This window comes from Anolis sagrei, chromosome 2, assembly GCF_037176765.1.
Source record: "Anolis sagrei isolate rAnoSag1 chromosome 2, rAnoSag1.mat, whole genome shotgun sequence".
Lineage (NCBI taxonomy): Eukaryota > Metazoa > Chordata > Lepidosauria > Squamata > Dactyloidae > Anolis > Anolis sagrei.
The window spans coordinates 261,852,425-261,873,724 of record NC_090022.1 but is presented as its reverse complement, the minus strand read 5'-3'; the positions used below and the strand labels follow the sequence as shown (position 1 = coordinate 261,873,724).

At 36.9% G+C, this 21,300-nt stretch overlaps 1 protein-coding gene across 3 annotated transcripts in view; it reads right to left on the bottom strand.

Moving 5' to 3' along the window:
- Positions 1-811: 811 nt before the first annotated feature.
- The window catches only part of BDP1 (B double prime 1, subunit of RNA polymerase III transcription initiation factor IIIB), a 67,791-nt gene continuing 47,302 nt past the window's right edge, over positions 812-21,300 (bottom strand). For 2 of the 3 annotated variants that reach the window (XM_067464564.1, XM_060761695.2), the window contains exons 29-42: positions 21,055-21,162; positions 19,952-19,985; positions 15,676-15,759; positions 13,462-13,789; positions 12,856-13,019; positions 11,432-11,555; positions 10,771-10,942; positions 9,933-9,984; positions 7,913-8,111; positions 7,244-7,469; positions 5,686-5,728; positions 5,007-5,292; positions 3,879-4,122; positions 812-2,830 (exon numbers count right to left, since the gene is read on the bottom strand). In XM_067464564.1, the coding sequence (XP_067320665.1) occupies positions 2,708-2,830; positions 3,879-4,122; positions 5,007-5,292; positions 5,686-5,728; positions 7,244-7,469; positions 7,913-8,111; positions 9,933-9,984; positions 10,771-10,942; positions 11,432-11,555; positions 12,856-13,019; positions 13,462-13,789; positions 15,676-15,759; positions 19,952-19,985; positions 21,055-21,162 (2,187 nt within the window). In that variant the 3' untranslated portion in view covers positions 812-2,707. The remainder of the gene's footprint in view (positions 2,831-3,878; positions 4,123-5,006; positions 5,293-5,685; positions 5,729-7,243; positions 7,470-7,912; positions 8,112-9,932; positions 9,985-10,770; positions 10,943-11,431; positions 11,556-12,855; positions 13,020-13,461; positions 13,790-15,675; positions 15,760-19,951; positions 19,986-21,054; positions 21,163-21,300) is intronic. The other variant, XM_067464565.1, reaches the window with a different exon arrangement.

Below are 21,300 nucleotides of genomic sequence, written 5' to 3'. Positions count from 1 at the left end.
GAGGCAGGGTATTGTGGGCAAGCATACAGATGTCAAGTTGTTTGTTCTGCTCCACCATCATACAAGGTGGAGGATTCTTCTAGGTTGTAGCATTTGGCCAGATTGTCTTTTGATCTGCCAACTCTGATTCCAAGTTACCAATTCTTGGTTTGCCCCCGGAGGAAGACCCTCGTAGGGGGCCATCCAGTTGGAATTGCCGGATTTTGCTGCCCACAGGGATATTCTTGCTGTTGGGGGAGGAACATTTAGAGGAGTGGTGGTTCTCAAGAAACTATTCCTTGATTTAAGTCTACTGGGAGAAAGCTGATAGTGTTTCACAGTGTTCAACCTTATTTCTCCCATTTTCATTTTTCTTCTGTGAGCATGGAGATAAATATTATGTCTCCAGAGAGTTACATAGTGAAGCTCTTAACTTTCCTATATAGAAATGTAACTCTTTCAGTAAAGCCTTTTGTAACTTCTAAAACTTGACTCTTCTCCTGTATTGCTGAAGGCTACTCATTCTACTGCTCTGCACAAGAAGATTCTGCTCTGCTAAACTGCTGCTGTTGCCGATTTGCCATTTTTGACTGCTTTTTCCTTTTTGAAATTACCCAGCAATGCCTGTGATCTACGAAAGGGTGACTACCAGAAAACATGCTCTAAAGCTGTGCTAAACACACCCTAGAAGAGAAATAAATAATTCCTGACTGCATTTTCAGTTATCTTAAGACCTCCACTGACAGGTCTGAAAGCTTAAGCTGACCATAGTTTGGCATAGCTTAGTGGGTCCCATGCCATTTATCCTTAACACCAAAAAATACTTTACAAGTGATACAAAATGGTTTATTCACATAATTTACACATATATCACAACTGCTTTCTTTGAAACAGAAAGCTTACACATAACAGTACATGCCTTTGAAAAACATGTCAAACATTTATGGAAAGCAGTTCCTTGTTGCATTTTAATCAAACTGTAATGGTCTGTTCCATAAACTGGGATGGTCTGTTGGTTTCTTTGATTGAAGTATGCAATATTAGTGACAGAAAGAAATGTGTGTTTTAAAGACATTCCAAGAGAACATGGTTTACAATGAACACTAAGAGCACCTGGCATCTTTTTCATTTAGCAAGGAAAGATAAGGCACATTTGTACGTTTGTTCCTGTTTTACATCACAATATGAACCACTCCAGCAAGTTGCACTAATAAGTTTTTCATTATTTCAGTAGTCTCTTTTGAGTATACCTCTTCCAAGCAATAATAAGAACAGACTTTCCATGTTGGGATGCATTCCACTTTAGTAATTCACTTAAAAATTGTGAATACTTCTCAGTTTACTTATCTAAATTTACATTTATTAAATTATTCACATTAACATATATAGTTTTGTCTTTTTTAGAGCTCTACAATTAACACACACATCAAACGATCAAGCCAGTCAAGGTTTGTCAGGTTGATAATTAAGATACTGATTTGCTAATTAAGAAGATACATTAGGTTGGATCTAGACTTAGTCATGCTAAGAGTAGATCCACTGAAATTAAGGAGACATTTAGTCATTGCTAACTTAAGTACCATTCATTTAAGTGGGTCTGCTCTTAAGTATTACTAAATCTGGATTCTACCTATTGTCTTTGTGGGAAATGAAGAGTCTGTATTTACTTATTATATATTCAAAATAGTATGCAATATTGAACTACTGTGAGTAAGAACTGCCACTAAAATGGGTATGTTGATACTTATGGAAAAATACCTTCAATTGCTAATTGTAAAATAGGTTACCAGAATTTAAAATGCAGTCACTAAGAAGAATACACAATACACAGTTCTTTTACAGAGTATTTTAGACTGAACCAAGCAAGTTCATGTTTCTAACAATGACAAATAAATCTAACCAGATAAAAAGGGATGGAAACTATTCAGTATAATTGTATTATCCTTTACTCTGATTCCTGATTTTAACTTCAATGCATCCTTCTTAAAAGTGTTATATGGGTAGTTTTTTAAAAAGACTTTCTAATACTGCCTCTCATTTAGGATTTAGTGCATAAAACATGAGTGATTTTTAATTCTTCTTTATGTCCAAGACAACAGAATTAGTTTTGGGCAGTTATCTTATTTATACATTCAGCTTAAATAAATATTTTTCACATCTCTGTACATTTTGGAAGAATTAAACATTGCTTTTTAGAACCAAGACACATACATTTTTATAAAAATACATAAAAATAAGACAACTCAAAATATTTTGTATGTACTTATTACATACACTGAAATGTTCAGAATATACTTATTTACAGAGCAGAATTATCCCCCCCTCCCATACACACACCCAATAAATGTTTACTTCACAAAAAGAAGTAAAAATAATTTACACCCAGTCCCACAAACATAAATACCCTATTTAGGGGGTGTATTGGCAAGCAGATCATTTCCACTGCATTTCTAAAGCAGCAGCCATGCATTAGAAATTACTTGTATCAAATACAAACACAGATCAGTTGATGTTCTGATCATGTGTGTTTTTAAATTTACATGTGTTTTCTTTTCAGTGCTTCTAAAATTGACAGACTGTTCAGAATAAGAGAAATATTACTCCATCCTGCCAGGCTGTTTATATTGCCTCAAATGTAAGGGCTATTTGAGAAAGTGTGACAGAGCAAAACTACTACATTACTGCTACAGTGCATTCTTGGCCATCTGATATTTGAGAGGTTTCTATATTACTCTGAATCATCCACTTCCATGAATATATCATTGAAGAAATATTCTGAAATTCTGGTTGGTTCTTCCTCTTTTTCCTGCTCCGGAGAAGAACTCTTACTGACAGATAACTCAGAAAGCACCTAAAAAGAAAAACAAACTGCATTTATTTATTTATTCTATTTGTATCCCGCCTTTCTCTACTCCAAAGGGTAATCAAGGTGGCTTTACACATAGCAACTATTCAATGCTTTTGGACAACAAATAGTTAAAATACACTTACCATAAATTTAAAAAATCAAAATTAAAATTAAATGCACATTAAAACATAGAAAACATTGCATTCACTATCAAAATCACGCCATCCTCAATCATAATCCGGGGTGTTTCAAAGATCAACTGCATGTATTTCAAGGTTATTATTGCACTATAGATTAATCTCCAAAGGCTTGACCCCAGAGCCAAGTTTTCACTTTCCTACTGAAGGCCAGGAGGAAAGGAGCTGCTCTAATATCACTGTGGAGAGAATTCCACAGTCGAGGGCCACCACTGAGAAGGCACTGTCTCTCGTTTCCACCAGATGTGTCTGTGATGGAGGTGGGACCAAGAGCAGGGCCTCCCCAGACAATCTTAATCTCCACAATGGTTCATAGGAGGACATACGCAAGCTGGGCCAGAACCGTTTTGGGCTTTATAGGCTAAAGCCAGCACTTTAAATTTACAGATATAAGAAGTATAATTTTAAAACCAACCTGTTAGGTGTCAAAACATAATTATATATCAACAGATGTGATTTTGCTCTTCTGTTTCCTAGCAGTATTTTCTATAAATACCCATATATAGTGGCTGTCTTCTATACACTACTTGTTTTAATTTATGAAAGACCTTTAATCCATTCATTCAAAGAGGAGAAGACACGGGTTTTGTCCATTTCCCATAATCCCTGCTGCCCTCGACAGCGTTTCCTTTCCTCTGACTACTTTGGGGTGGAGAGAGAAAAGAGGGAAACTGGCCAGTGTTTCTCTTCCCCTTCTGGGAATGAACGTTGTGTGCTCTTCCCATGAGGCTAACTTACCTTCAACAGTGTTCTGGAAGATGTATAAAAAAAACCAGGAAGAAGACAACACTTCAATGCTAGTTTTAACATTTGAACATTTGATATGTCATGTAGAGATCGATAATCTACCCTACCTGAACAGTAGAACTGCATCTGCCCTCAAATTTGGAAGACAACGGGACAGTTGGCGGAAGAGAACTATTTTCCTGAATTTCTTCCTTTTGATCTTTTGGTGAAACAGGACATTCCGCAGCTCTTTCAGAGATCACTTCTTGAGTTTTCTGGAAAGGCTCTTTTTTCCCTTTACTGATTTCCTCTTCATCAGCATTATTATTTTTACAGATTAAAGGTAAAAATCCCAGAGATCTTTGATATGACCTATTTAAAACAATTAAAATCAAAACAAGTATAAAGGGAAATGCATAAAATATACAACTGGAAAGGCAAGAGAAAGTGTGAGATAGGGAGTGTATGAAATAAGGTCTAAGAATTCAACTTCTGAAGAAACAAATGTACAAATTGCTAAAATAGAGTGAAAGATACACAAAAATAGGGATTTAGTCCACTTAGGATTCCTTCAGTGAACAATGAGGTTATTCCACTGACAGATTATCAGGATAGAGTAGACCTTATTGAAACAGAAATTGACCAGATATCACTGGAGAGGGAGGGGGGACTCAAACCCACTACAGCAGTGCTTCTCAACCTGAGGGTTGGGACCCGAGGGGGGAGGGTCGCAATGGGGTGTCAGAGGGGTTGCCAAAGACCATCAAAAAACAGTATTTTCTGTTGGTCATGGGGATTCTGTGTGGGAAGTTTGGCCTAATTCTATCATTGGTGGAGTTCAGAATGCTTTTTGACTGTAGGTGGACTATAAATCCCCACAACTATAGCTCCCAAATGTCAAGGTCTATTTTTCCTCAAACTCCACCGTTTTCACATTTGGGCATATGAAGTATCTGTGCCAAGTTTGATCCAGATCCATCATTGTTTAAGTCCACAGTGCTCTCTGGATGTAGGTGAACTACAACTCCAAAACTCGAGGCCAATGCCCACCTAACCCTTCCGATATTTTCTGTTGGTCATGGGAGTTCTGTGTGCCAAATTTGGTTCAATTCCATCATTGGTGGAGTTCTGAAGGCTCTTTGATTGTAGGTTAACTATAAATCCTAAATGACAACTACAACTCCCAAATATTATGTATAAGATGTAACATTGGAGGAAATGGGTATAACATACTAAAACATCTGTTACATATGTACCTGGATAAAGGTGTTTTTGGAGGGATTGCTGTGCTTCCAACTTGTTCTGATTGTAAAGATTTACAAGAATCAACAGAGTTCCTTTGTTTTTCGTTTCTTTCTGCTTTTCCTGCTTGACGTGTTCTGGACACTTGCTTATCTGTACCAGCTGCTTCATCAAACAGTGAAGCCCATACAGTCAAGGGAGACTGAGATTGCTCTTTTTTACCCACATGTAACGCAGGTACTAATCTAGAGGTAGATGAGATTGTCTTCTTTGAAAGATTCCATTTTTCTGAGGTTTTTTCTTAAAGGAAAGGGAAACGTGAGTGAACAAGCAAAACATGACAATTTACTGCTTAGGTCTGCTACAACAGAATTCCATTTTACTCTGTGTAAGCAAGTAATTTGTCTCCTTTCTTCATAAATGCATTTCTCCACAAATAAAAATAAATATCAGTTCTATGAGATGAAAAAGTGTGTGGAGTACTTAAAAAGTATATCTCAATCACCACCAAACCACCCATGTCTAATAACAAAAAATCTTTTGAAACCAGAAGAGGAGAAATGTTAGAAAAGGATTACCTAAAGTTTTTTGAATGAGAAGTTCAGAAGTTTATATTAACAGCCTTCTGCATAAATACTGATATATGCCACGTTTGAAAAGAGATATGTGAAAACAAATATAAATTTCACCTACCAGCAGGTTTCTTTGATATAGACCTTAATTTATGAGAAGAGGCCTGCATTAAAAGAAACAGAAATAAAAATGAATTTCTACTGATCCAACAATTTTATGGAAAAGAGTCTCATCAGAAATTAAAGGGCTTCGTTCTCTCTCAAAACCCCCCTCAATTAATACAGTCTGAGCTCAAAAACATCACCACACATGAAAGACCATAAAGCTATAAGATAAATGTAGCAGAACAACCTGTGAGATCAATCATTTTAGAGATTAAGAAGTATTTCAAACCCTATTTTTGGGGGCTGAATATGTGAATATATTTTGGTGGTACTTTCCCAAAACTTTCTGGATCATACCTAGGAAAGCAAACTCATAGATAAAATTGTGCCTGGAATAAAGCCAACTTTGTTAGCTATAGCTGAATAGTGCCTGGCATGAGGCACCAATCCAGGCACTATCCGATGAGCACTGTAATCCTATGGGCTACAGAGGGACAACACAGAGTAAAAGCTGTGGAATCCACCTGAGCAGGAGTTACTTGAGGACTCCCAAATGGGAGAAACGTTTTCCCCAAAAACTGAATCCTTCCTCCTGCCACTTAGTCAAAGTTGTGACACTTGTTCATCCTATAGAAGTATATAAACATGTTCCTTCTTCATTTTTTTAAGTTTTCAAAAAGTCATTTCTTTTCAGATTTTGTAGACTTTCTGCTTACAAATTTGATTGGAAAAACATATCTACATTGGCTATATTGTTGATTGTTGTACTAATTAATTTAGTATCTGCAATAGACTGGGTTCTGTTGGATCTTATTTTGATCTTCTATTGCATGCCAACCAATCAGATTTCTTATAGTTAGTCCCTGGATCAGCTACATATTTCTGATTTACATTGTGCACATTTTGCCTTTCTTCTTGCTTTTTAAACAGATAATGTAACATTTATAATTATTTGTTTACAGTTCCTAAAACATATCTTGAATTATGCAAAAAATACATATAAAAAGAGAAAAAATACCTCTAATAGTCTTTAAAACTTGTTCTCATAGTGCCTACGTGAGTGATTTAAACTACCATTTGTTTTTAACTTTTTAGAATTTGTGTGTGCGCGCACATGTGAGCGCATGCCTTCAAGTTTCATAGGATTTTAGGCAAGAAATACTCAAGAGATGTTTTTTCCAGTTCATTCTTCTGACACATATCCTACAGCACCTGTTATTCTTGGCATTCTCCCATCCAAGTACTAACTAGGGATCATCCTGCCTAGCCATCGGATAGGATCTGGTGCCTTTAGGGTATTTTAGTTAGACATTTCTTGAACTGACATGGACTGTAGTAAGATGCAGTATGCATTAAGGTGCTCTTGAACACTCTGCTGGAAATGCCAGTGTGTTTTTTTCACGTGCAGCAGCCACTTATAAAGATTCATCTGAAGTTTACTCCAAGTGCACAATACTCAGAACTGAACCTGTATCTGCCATAGTAATCAAAACACAGAACTTTTGACAGTGACAGACAGGACTGAAAAGATGCTCAGCATGAATAGTTCATGATTCCCTAAATTATCCACTAACCTTATTAGACATTTCAATGTCTTGCACTGAAGATGAAGGAGACCTTTTCTTCCCAGAACGACTGTCACTTCCTTCAAGGGCAATAGCACACCTTTTCCAATTCTTCCAAGAGCTTGAATTCAAGTCTGCTAATCGTTCTGTTGAAGCTGTTTGCAACCTTGGTTTCTCTGTACTGTTTTCAATAATGACAGCATTTTCTTCAGCATCAGCTGTTATGGTTCCAAGACTGTACAACAATACCATGTTAAAACTGTGAAATTACTGAGATTTAAAGCACTTTAATTGATATCAGCATTTTTAAGCAGATTTAAGAATACAGTAACCATCACATCTCCTGAGAAGTTCAATTAGGATTGCAAATAACAATGGTACAATTGGAACAGGGCAATAAACATTGTTCACAAATATAATGTCTTTTTTTGTCTACAGCTAACAGGAAGGAAACATGCCTCTGGGGTCATAGGTCATATTTGGTTTACCGTTGGATCCTAGAAAAGAGTGATCAGGCTCACCATCTCTCCATTTTTTTCCAGTAACAACTGAAATTTTAAGGCAGTAGGGCAAGCTGATTAACATAGCCCGGACTCATGATAAACGTTGTGACCTAATCTTAAGAAATTCACAGAAGATAGATAGGTTCACGTTGAAGAATACGCCTACTGTACTTACGTATCCTCTCTTTCTGGAGCTTGGGTGACTGGACCACTTGGAGTAAAAAATACTGGGGCAGGAAGCAATTCTTCAGAAGCTTGTGGAAGAGAAGGAGGTATCCCACTGCAATGTTCTGAATCATTTGGGATTTCCACTAACGTTAAAATGAATGTTGGTTCCTCTTCTGCGGGTGTATGTTCTCCGATGCTATCACTTTCTACCAAGACATACAAATGGAGGAGGAAAGGCAAATAAAAATTATCTGCAGACATCCTTCTGCATGTTGTATCTTGTTGCAAAGCCCATCACAGTTTAATGACGGTACATAAAGAAGGGAGTAAAATTATTCCTTGTTCTGCTAAATGATGTATTTTGCTTGCTTTTTTCAAGGATGTTTTCTGTATGTTAACACTGGTATTCCACCTTACTAGGAAAGAAGCCCAGCTTAAGAGAAAAAAAGCTAACAAAATAAAATATAATTAAAAATAACACAAACAAGAAGAATAGAAACAGAAGACAGAAAAATAATTTAGAAATTTTCACTGAATTGTTCCACACGTTTTTAACAAACTGCAGTTGCCTTTTAAGCACTCTCAAGTTGGATAGGGTTTTCCCCACTAAAGAGTTGCTTAATTTAAATGCCTGCTTAAAAATGTATCAAAAAGTTCTAATCAAACTTCTCTAGGGAGAACACATCATAATATTGGACCATAGCAGAAAGTGCCTTTTTCAGATGTCTGCACTATTTAGTATTTTTTATGTAAATGATGTAAGTTTTATTCCACAGACATTCTTGAATGCATTAAATCACTTTAAAACAATGCCAATTGTAATAGGAAATAAACAAGGAAATAAACAGAACTGAAACATCTTTCTTAATTATATGCAATTAGAATAAAGCAATGTCTGTGTGTTAACATGTTTTAAAATGTACGATTTTTTCTTTTTTGAAAGGAAATTTTTAATTCTTTTTTATTTAAAAGACACTTGATGTTTACAACACGTATTAAACCATGTGCTGATTTTAATTTCTCTAGTTTCTCTTTTTCTACAATAGCTACTATCTCTATACCTTCTTGCATTTACTCAAGCATGCAGAAATAGAGCCAATGTGGTCTAGTAGTGTAAGCATTGGACTATAAGCCGCGGGGGTGCAATAGGTTAAACCCTTGTGCCAGCTGAACTGCTGACCTGAAGGTCGGCGGTTCAAATCCGCGAGAGGGGGTGAGCTCTCATCTGTCAGCTCCAGCTTCCCATGTGGGGACATAAGAGAAATCTCCCACAGGATGGTAAAACATCCTGGGCAACGTTCCTGCAGACTGCCAATTCTCTCACACCAGAAGTGATTTGCAGTTTCTCAGGTCGCTTCTGACATGATTTTTAAAAAGCATGTGATAGGCAGGTAGGAAATGACTTAAATCCACACAGCAATGCAATAAACAAAAAGAAGTCTTATGAATAATCATAATGTTGGAAGACACTACAAGGGCCTTCTGGTCCATCCCTATTGTGCCATGTAGAGATACACAAAACACTTCTGACAGATGGCTTTCCAGCCTCCATTTAAAAACCTCCAGAGAAAGAGACTCCAGCACTCTCTCGAGCAGTGTATTCCACTGTTGGACAGCTCCTGTTGTCAGAAAATTTTATCTAATGTTTTGATGGAATTCCTTCCTGGAGTTTCAATAAATTGTTCTATGTCCTAAAGCTGACAAGTACTGGCTAATGAACCTAACTGCTATTTGGAGAGCAGGATAAAATCCTAGCCACCCTACCTGGACATCCTGCTGCATCTCTAACATAGGATCATGTTGTTCAAAGGCCACAGTCTTTGATGTTAAAAGGTTAAATATTGACCAACAATCTTATTATACACTCTTGCATGGGACATTTTAATGACATCAACAGTTTTCAAGAATTATCCACATGTCAGGTTTACTTCTTTATTTTTAAGTTATTTTCAAGTGAAAACATTATTTATGTAAAGTTAATTCCCAAAAGCAAAATTATTTGACCATAAAAACAGCATAAAATATACCTGCAGTCATATTGGTAACTGTTGAAACACCGGAATATGAGCTTCTTCCAACCTAGTAATAAAAATATTACAAGATCAAGTATACCAAATCTAATGTTCAGAAAATATGGGATTGTAAAACTACAAAAACCTCTTAATTTAAAAAACATCATATTGTTAGGGAGTATATAAAATATCCTTTTCTGCCTAGTCAGATGGGGCAGAGGGGAGATGATTTAGGAAAGGTAGGATAAAAATATCTTATTAAAGATAGCTTCACCCTGGCCCCATGACAATGCTATAAATCAAAGAAAAGGAAATAAATGACTCATAATTTTCTCTTATAATTAGTGGAAACAAATAATTTTGGCCTACAGGATCATGTTTGCTAAAGGATGCACAGTAAATCAAAGAAAATAAAGTTCTCAGATTATTTCAATCATTGCAGTGTTGACCCAAAATTAAAAACTCTGTGACTGCTTTGATAGTGGTATGATTCATTATTAACAAAATCATGCAAACAGTTAGCCTAAACATTTCTGAAAACCAACGTTCAGGAAAGTCTGATCAAGTCTCTTAATTCAAAGTATGGTAATTGAAACTAAAAGTAACCTAAGATTGCAGTTTAACAAATAAATAGACGTGTAGAATATTTTAGAGGAAGGGAATAGGGTAAGGAGAGAAATTTTACATAGAAAAAAATCTGCAAAATAAGGATGCACAATCCGTGCAACTACTGGATTAGGAATCCCAGTATATACTACACTTTTCAGTATCAGTATTTTTGTTGCAGCTTTCCTCCTTTATAATTTTTCATGAAACAGTTCTATTTTTATTTTATAAAACAACTCATTCTTACCTCTGCTACTTTAGCTGGAGACAAGTGATGTTCAACAGATCTAGAAACCTGGAGACTAATGCTTGTATTGGAATCATATGGGGGTTTATCGTGGGAAATTTCAGCTTCTGGAGAAAGTTTGGAAGCAGTTAACTCTGATGTGACTTTCCAAGTCTCTTTTACCAGGTTTTCGCTTTGGAAAAATGAATAGTTTTACTTGTAAAATGTTTACTAGTTAAACATTAAAATGTTTTTATAATGCATGGCCAGAAACAAGCACATTATGCCAGGTTTATGACCCTTCTTTGTCAAAGTGATTAAAAATACCTTTAACTGCTCTAGAAGGTTTATATTATGCAGCAGCTATATAACTGAGTAATAAATAAGTTCAGCTAGCAAGAAATACAATGCTACAAAAGTGCCATCAAGTTACATTTCAGAAATAGGTTTCATTGCTCTAATACTTCAAAAGTTACTTGGAGAAAATGAAGAATATGTAATAAACTATATAGATGTTATTTTTTAAATCACCAGTAACAGTTAGATTTCCAGTATTTCTGGGGTACTCCATCCTGCACATGCCATTTTACTAAACTGTTTACTACATATTTTGGAACATATTAGCTCAGATCACCACAGAGATTAAATATATTAATATAAAAAGCAGAAATAAGGTCCATACCTTTTGTTGTTAGTTCTCTGCACAGCAAGGCTTTCAGGCTGTAAATCATGCCTCTCTGCAAAGCTGATCTGAGACCCTTCTTCCAGTTCTACTGTCTGCTCTTCTGTAGTATTTTTTGACACTTCTATTATTTTAGACATTAGAGCAACAGTCAGTATATATACTTTGGATAAAATTACAACTTTGATAGGACCACATATTTAGATTTATTGCCAGAAGATTTATTTACAAAGACCTCATAATAAATATATCACCAGAAAATGTAGTATGAATCTGTTTTAAGAATGACAGTCAAATATCTATTATAGCTCATAACGGAACATTAAACATCAATGAATGTAGTATGCCTGTGTCGTCTTATTGTTTGAGTGTGGGATTAGGACATTGGAGGCCAAGGTATGAATCCACACTCAGTCATAAAAACCCATTGGGTGATCTTTACCAAGTCACAGACCCTGCAAAAGGAAATCTTTCCAAGAAGACCCCCATGATAGCTTTGCTTAAGATTCATCGTAAGTCAGAAAGAAATGTAAGACACGCAACAACATAAAAAGCGCATAGCCCATGCATTTCAGGGCTGTGCCCAAGGGGGCAGGGACATAATGTTTTAAAGCTAGAAAATGGTGCTTCCTGTCTACTGTAACTCAAATCAGGAAATATAGTTTCAACCTAGTTTCACAGATGAGATCATTGTTGGCCTTGGAGACACAGGTCTGCAATTTGGTTCTATAGCATTTCCCCCTAAACCTCATGTCCAAATTTGTGTGAGGCCAAAAGTGATTTTGCAACATGTTCCTGGAGATGTTCAAATGACCACAAAAAAATCCCAATTGGAATGCTATACCATACTCTACAGGCTGCCTTTAAAAGGTGGTTGGACATTTTATCTAGTTTGGAATGCTTTATGTATATTTTTAAAATCATGTCAAATACGACTTGGGAAACTGCAAATCACTTCTGATGTAAGAGAACTGGCTGTCCACAGAGACATTGCCCAGGTCAGTGGTTCTCAACCTGGGGTCCCCCAGATGTTTTTGGCCTACAACTCCCAGAAATCCTAGCCTGTTTACCAGATTGAGAACCACTGGCCCTGGGGATGCCCAGATGTGTTACCATCCTGTGGGAGGCTTTTCTCATGCCCCCGCATGGGAAGCTGGAGCTGAAAGACGGGAACTCACCCCATCTCATGGATTCAAACCACCGACCATGGATTCAAACCACCGACCCGGCACAAGGGTTTAATCCATTGCATCACCGCAGCTCCATTAGCCATATTATAAACAAGCACTCATTACAGGAAGAATGTGCGCCCCTTCTTGCAACATTTTACTAACTTGCTATCTGTTTACAGGCACAGTTCAAAGTGCTGGCTAGGTATTTATAAATCCCTGTCTGACATTTAATGTAATGGACTATAAACGTACCATTCCGGATTTGATTGAATTGCTCCATATCTGAAATCAGACCAAGATATTTCTGAGAAGTGTTATGGTTTGGCCCCAGTGCTCTGTTAAGATTTGGTTTTGGTTTAGGAAATCTGCATCTTGCTGGTCTAGAAATTTTATTTTCTTTGGAAGTAGATGAAACACTACAGACAAACAGAATGTAATAGTAAGTCAATTTAATGATCTGAACTGTACTTGTGAAACAAAACAAAACAGCAATCATAACTACCGCTGCAGAGAGTTTGAAATAATTCCCTCGTGTATTTTTATTTGCAGAGATTGAAAAAAATAATTTTAGGAGACTGGTTGAAGAAAACTGGGAATTATGGTCAAAAAGTAACATTTCCCAATTCTTTATATATATTATATCTGCAATGATCAGTTCCTGGAGTGTAAGCAAAAATGGAATAGAACTGACAGGGTATTTGTATTTAAATCAGGAAAGAGGGGAGGAAATGTGGGTGCAAAAGAGTTGGGGAAAAGCGGCTACATAACCATGACTATCAAGACATACTGATAAGACTGAAAGAGTCAGTGGGATTCCTAAAATAAAAAAAGAGGTATGCTTAATTTAGCAACACAAACCTGCTGGCCCTAGTTGTCTCCTGTGAACAATCTTCCAAACCTGATACAGTGGGAAGCCTTCTACTAAGTGAAGAAACTGGTTCATATTTTGAAGATCCAGGAAGTAACACATTAGTTTGTTCCTGTAATTTATCTTCCAAATCCAATGGTTCAGTGCTTGGATCTTCAATAGCAGCTCTGTTCATAGTCTCTGAAGAAACCGGTTCATTCTTTGAAGGCACACACCAAGGCACATTACAATCGATTATAATGTGTTCTTCATTATGCTCATCTGGCAACCTCTTGGCAACATTCAGTTCCTTGTAACAAGGAAACTCCTGTGGTTTTTCTTTTTGTCACAAAAACAAAAAGTTGAAAAAAATTACACCCTTAATGTAGAACATTAAGATCGTCTGGAGAGGCCCTGCTCTCGATCCCGCCTGCGTCACAGGCGCGCTTGGCGGGGACGAGAGACAGGGCCTTCTCAGTGGTGGCCCCTCGGCTATGGAATGCCCTACCGGCAGACATCAGACAGGCACCTTCGCTGCTGACGTTTCGGAGAATGGTTAAGACCTGGCTTTATGAACAAGCGTTTGGTTAAGCAGTGCAACCAATCATAGGAAGATGGTAAATGGAACATAGGAATGGCACAAGGATTATGAGAACGGATCTGATTTCAACTGAGGCGTTATGTTATGTCTGTTTTGTTGATCTGTCTTGTTGATTGTTAACTGTTGTGGATTGATGCTGTTGATCCTGTTTGTTGCATTGTTATGTTTTAATTGCACTGACACTGTTTGATAATTGTACCATGTAAACCGCATTGAGTCGCCTGTTAAGGGCTGAAAAATGCGGTATAGAAATAAAGCAAATAATAATAATAATAATAATAATAATAATAATAATAATAGTTGCAACTATTCAATTGCAAACATTCAGACTTTGCAACTTCAACTGAGTCAATGGGCTAAAAACAGTTTGAACTCAAATACAATTTTGGTGGCTGAAGACTATACAATATCTTCCAAAGACTGTCATTCTGCTGGTAGGCAAGACTTTTTTATGCAAGCAACTGACTGTATAATAGACATGGCATTTTGAGAGGAATGTGCTGAGCTCTTTAAAATTATAGTACTTATTTATTATTAAACTAAACTGATATTTCAAAATGTTTTAATTGTTGTTTTAATAGTATAATTTGTATTTCAATTATGCCTTTGAAAAGTATTTAGAAACTTTAGCTGGTTCAAAAAGGCTGCTGCCAGATTGTTAACTGAGGCTGGATGCAGAGAACACACAACTCTCTTGCTGCAACAGCAATCCATTGATTGCTGATTTATTTCTGGCCACAATTAAAAGCTATATATGGCTCGGGTCCAGATTATTTGAAAGATAGCATTCTCCAGTATGAGCCTGTCTGTGTTTTAAGTTCTTCTCTGTCACCCTTACAGGTAATCTGGGAACATCAGATCAGGAACACCCTTCCTAGAGAAGTTAAACTGGCTTTCCTTTCATAGGCAAATGGAGACCTTTTTTGTTTCTGCAAGTGTTTTGATGACTATTTGTTCAGGAGAAAAATTGCCTTTCAAAATGTGCAATACTATTTATTTGTTATTTTCTTGCTTTTTCGCTGCTTGTAATTCTACTGTTATTTTAACTGTATTTTTTGTATGTTTTCATTATATAAATTTTAAATTTGCAAGATGCTTTGAACCAAAGACTGGGGGAAAGGTCACATATAATGAAATGCTGTTGTGGCTAGGAGATTTTGGGGCGGGGGGGGGGGCGGGGAGCGGGGCTCTTAGTAGTCTCTCTCCCACAGCAAAGTCTGTCTACCTGGCACCTACCTTAGGCTGCTAGGAAAAAAGTTCCTTTCCTCATTAGGTCTTACAGGTTTGGTAACTCTTTTTTTTTTTTTATCTGACTCCCAAAATTCTGCTGCAATTTTAATATGTCTGAATTTTTTAAATTGTTTTTTATTTTGATACCCTGGAATTTCTACTTAAGGATAAGAAAGAAAATTCTTTTCCCCCCCTTTATTTGGCTTTGATGCATAAAGCTTGTGTCTTTTTCTTTACATTGCAGCAAAAAGGAGGAGATAACACAAGGAAAGGCAATGCAATTCGCAAAACATTCATAGAGTGGGCTTATTCAACACAAATGTTGATGCCTTGTAATCGTTTTATTGAAGTATACTTATACACACAAAAAGTTGTGAAGCCATATTTATCATACCTTCGGTGGCAATGTTTAGCTGGAAAGCTGGATCTCTCATAGCAAGTAAAGTCATGGCTGCTTCTGTACTTCCATCAGCAATCCCTAAAAGAAGTGTAAATGCCTTTACAAACAATCCAAGGACAGTATATTTCAATACCACATTTACAGTATGCTAATTTTGGAGAAGAAGAAAATGCTTGTTTCTGGAACACACAAATTCCATTGATTCTACAGCTATCTATATAAATAAAAATGTAATGTCCGTTTGTTCAGGACCTCATAATTCCCAAACTACCACACAGATTCCTACTAGGCGTGGTTGATCCAAAAAATTGGTTCAAAACTTTTTCAGATGTAGGGGGTGCTGATGGTTCAATTCTAAAGTCACTTCCGAATTTTTCCAAAAAAATCAAAACTTTCTGAAACTTCCAAAACTTCCGAATCAATTTGTTAATGCAGACATGCATGCACAGTAGGGAAAAACAAAACTGGCACTGGGGAAACTTCAGGGGATTCTCCCTCCCTCATTTTTAGACCAATCCCAGTGAAACTTGCTACAGTGGTATAACACATGGGCCACTGTTACCTCACCACCTTTCATAACTTTTGACTTATCCATCAATTTTTGGCGAATTTTCAAAGTTTTTATAAAGAACATTTTTTAATAATAAAGAAAATCTGTTCCTGGTTTGAAAGTGTTATTTACTGTTTCATTGGGTGGTCTTTACTTTGAAAGTTGTTGTTCTAGAAACTTTGTTTGTGTGGCACAAACTGTGTTAAATTGTTTGAGAATAGAAATCATAGTACAAACCCCATCAAGGGACATCTAGACTGACCCCGTTCTTCTGCGCAGAAAGGCACCACCCAAACTTTCCTGACATCCATTTGCTTCCTCTACAGAGCTGGAGGGGACCCTCAAGACACATCAATTCATTTATTCCTTTTTTGCAGATGCAATCCATCATTTTATTTTATCATTACTTACTGGCTACCTCAGTGCCTTGTTCATAGCAAACGTAAAATGATTGGTTTTTAAGCAGTTTATGTTTTCTTGGATTTGCAAAAGTTGCTTATTGCTTTGCTGCCTTCTTTAGACACCTCTGTAGATTCAATCAGTTTATTTTATATTTAGACGAAGACTGCTACAGACAGCTATTTTTTGGTCCTTCAGCCATTTTAGCTAATGAGCAGCTGTGCATTGTGGGAAATGTAGTTTAACAGCAGGGCCTTTTACAATCTCTACCATTGCGGGCCTGGCCTTCACAAACTACAGTTATGATGGTTGTGATTAGCCACGCCCACCGCTTCCCTCCTTGCATCGTCAGTGGAAAGAATGAGATTTTTAAAATTCCCTTGCGCTTACCAAAGTTGTTTAATGGTTGTGAAAATTAAATAACTTTGGGAGACATCCAAACATTATAGAATATTTCTGGGGGGGAAAGCTAAGAAGTTCAAATTCAGATTCCCCCCCCCCCCCACCACCACCACCATTTTTCCTGAATGGTTCAAAACTGCATCGGATGTCCAAATTCGTATGGTTTTTTTCCGAATTAGTCATTTCTTAATGAACCTATTCAACCTTAATTGCTACAAAATTTGGACACAATGTAGCATTCAAATTGACGAATGTTTTAAGGTATTCACATACCTACTATCACAAACTAGTTGAAACTGACACAGGTAACACCATTACCCTTAGCAACAGCCAATCAGGCTCCTCCTCTCTTAGCTACTGTCGTAACAGATGACTCCTCCCCTTAGCAACAGCCAAGCAGTCTCCTCCCTTAGCAACGGTCGTTGCAGACAGCACCTCCCCTTAGCAACCGCAAGCAACGGCCAAGCAGTCTCCTCCCTTTAGCAACCAACGTGTGCAGGGCTGCAAGTGACAGCTAGGCCCACTTCCTCATCACTCAGTTCGGCTTGGCGAGTTACACAAAGTCGAGGCTCTGTGGCCTAGCCATGGAAAGGAGGGATACAGTGAGTGAAAATCCTTTTCATGTGCCTCAACGAGGAGAGCGAGAGAGACCACTACTTATTACATTATTATAACTGTATTACATTATTATTACATGAACTAGCTGTACCCGTCACGCATTGCTGTGACCAACCTTCCCTCCCTCTTTCTCTCCTTCTTTCTCTCCTTCCTTCCTTCCCTCCCTCCCTCTTTCCTTCCATCTTTTTCTTTCCCTTCTTCTTTCCCTTCTTCTTTCTTCCTTCTCTACCTGTTTCTTTTCTCGCTTCCTTTGCTCCTTGGTTCCATCCTTCCTTCTGTCCTTCCTTCCTTCCTTCCTTCCTTCCTTCCCCCTTTCTGTGTATGTGTTTTGCGTGTGTATATATGTGTGTGTATATCTCTGTATATATTTGTGTATATGTGTATATGTGTATGTTTGTGTACATATGTGGTTTTGCACATGCGTTGTAATGTATTTTTGTTTTTTGGCTTTTTAAGTCTTTTCCGCTGTGTTTTTCAGTGTTTTTTATGAGTGATGGTCACTTGTTGGCCTGATAGGTGTATTGTGTCCAAATTTCGTGCCAATTTGTCCAGTGGTTTTTGAGTTATGTTAACCCCACAAACGAACATTACCTTTTTATTTAAATTGGTTTTGCTCCTAGGTTTATAAATGTCATTATTTTCTAGGGTTCCATAATAAAAACAGTGATAAAGGTTTACTACGCTGAAAGTTTTTTTTGTTGTTGTGGGACATCCTGCACCACATTATATTATTATATTACTATTAGATTTTTACTGTATTTTCTTTCCCGTGTCAGGACCCCAACTTGAGAAACTGCAAGTCACTTCTGGTGTGGAATAACTGGCCATCTGCAAGGATGTTACCCTGGGTCCTATGGGAGGCTTCTCTTTATATATCTGTGGAAGGACCAGGGTGCAAGAAGGAACTCTTTTCTACTTGAGCCAAGTGTGAATGTTGCAGCTGGCCAGCTTGATTACCACTGAATAGCCTAACAGCTTCAAAACTTGGCTTCTTCCTCCCTTGAAGAATCCTTTCTTAAGAGGTGTTACCTGGCACTGATTGTTTCATCTCTGGAATTCCTCTGTTTTCTGTGTGGCGTTCTTGTTTACTATCCTGATTTTAGAGTTTTTAAAAACTGATAGCCAGATTTTCAATAATAGGGAGGAGGACACACTGTATTGGCTTCCTGGGAGGGCCCTATGAGCTCTCCCAGAAGGAAAATAACATGGGGGCATGGCCAACAAGGAAGCTATGCCTCTGTTATTCTCCCCAAGGGGAGGGCAGACAAAGAAAAAGATCTATTTCCATCCTCAACAATGCGTGGCCAGGCACAGCTAGTAGTCTTTATGGAACTAATTACTGGATCTAGGATGTAGTGGGCAATTTTGGAGGTTTCAGGAGCAAATTTCCTGTCCTTAAACACACATCAGCCACATTAAGTACCAAACAATGGCAAGAAAACTTCAGAGATAGTCAGAATTTGATGTATTGTTTTGGAAAAAAAAGGCTTCTTTTAATGGTGTTGTGGGGGGGCGGGGGGATCCAATCTGTTGTTGTTGTTCTTGTTATTGTTGTTATTATTATGTGTATTTATACTTCGCTTTTCCTCTCCAAAGGATTTCTATATATTTAAAATCTACAAATATATAAAAAACATTGAAACAGTATTAAAAATCACAGTTAAAATCTATAAAAACCCATAAAAACACAACCCATGAAAACATTTAAAATCTGAATCACCATATCTAAAGAAAAGCAATTAATTCTTTTTACCAGAAAAAGCATGATTTAGTCTGGAGGGGCTGAAGACTGCAGAATAGCCTTCGGTGAGCCATCCCCTTTGCCCACCAACAATTTAGGCCCATATCTTTATTTCTGCACAGGAATTTTACATTTGTCTGCTCTGAAGAATACAATAAAGTATTCCTTCCTTAACCCAACATTGTGTTAATAACCAAATTCTAGCATGATAATTATTACTTCTCCTTTCCCTACAACCCCATGTGCCATCCAGAAACTAGCCCAACAAAGTTTCCCAGTCCTTTGAAGCAGGTTTTTTGTGGAAGAACTGAGTTACATAGAGAGTGATCAGTCCTTAATGCTCTATTGATAGAGGTAATTTTGTCAAGAAAAGCGTCACATGGAGTCCTGGGCATAATCTTTAGAGGAACTAACTCTCAGGCAAGTATGAAACTTAAGCCTTAGTCACAGGTGCTTATTTTAGTGAAAATTAATTTTAGAAAAAATATAACAGTGAGCAGTAAACATTCACAAACATAACTTGACAAACTTTGTTTAGTTATGGCTATCTAGAAATTTACCTGTTTCCTTGTTTTGTTCTTCTTGTATTATAACCTTGGGAAGAAAGAAATACAAGCTATTTACTTCATTTCTGGATTTTTCCAGATATATTAAATTCTGCAAAGTAACATTTTATTAGTTTACACTACATGTGATAATTAGAAGTTGTCATCAAAAACAAGCAGTAAATGGTTCATAAAAATCAAGATTTCAGCCGAAAATGTGAAGCTCATTGAGACCAATGAACTGCACAGACTATAATGTGATTTAACATCATACATTGTAGCAATGCTACAGATTTGCTTTGTGACAGAAACCTAAGAAAATAAATGCAATGAGAAAGGATCAGCCATTTGACCATAAATTCAACAAAGTCACTTTCAATGCTACTGACAACTTTGTGTCCATAGACTGTTCTAAAAAAATTACTTTATAGTGATCCCAATGTATGTTATGATTCCTATAACTAATAAACCTCTTTATCTCTCCTCTGACAAATTATACCTAGAGGCTTAGTGTTTAGCCAATAATTGCTTTCTGTCTTCCTAGTTCTAATTTGGACTATATACCTGGCTATTTTCCAAGACTTCCTGATAGTTACTATTTCAGATCTGACAAAGTACAAATGAAAAAATATTCTAAGCACAACTTTCTGACATCAAACATTTCTAAAATCCTACACTTCATTCTGATTTCCCTGGAACACTTAATATTTGACTACAGAAAAAAATAAAGTAATAATAATAATAATAATAATAGTAATAGTAATAACACTTTATTTCTAGATTGCCCTCCCTTCCCAAAGAGGACTCAGGGTGGTTTACACACATACAAAAAGGCAAATATTCAATGCCATAATTTTAAATCACACAACATGAGAAATACAAAACGGACAGTAATAAACTAAATACCAGAAAAGAATTAAGGTTATAGTAATAGGAAATACAGCTACTTAAATAAAACATAATTACACTTATAGAACATAATTGCACAAAAGTATCCTAGACAACTTGATAAAAATGTAAACAGTGCCTGATGGTAGTTGTGAATTAAAATAGAAAGTAAAATAAAGTATACAGCATAAGCAGGGAAATAACACCATGTACGGAATAGGTACACTTACAATTTGCGAGGGGCACAAATTATTATCTCCCTGCATCACAGGATGAGCAGCTGTGTTCAGTTCGTGGATGAGGCACGGCTCATCTGCAACATTTTCATAAATCTCAACCTGTCCAAGGGTAAAGAGGAAGAAACATGACAATACACAGAACAGACATAACAGAAGGAGGTGCCATAGAAGGTTGGGCTCGAGTCCAGGGGTGCTGTTGCTCTATCCTCTATGTCGAAGAGCTGTCAGGACTTCCTT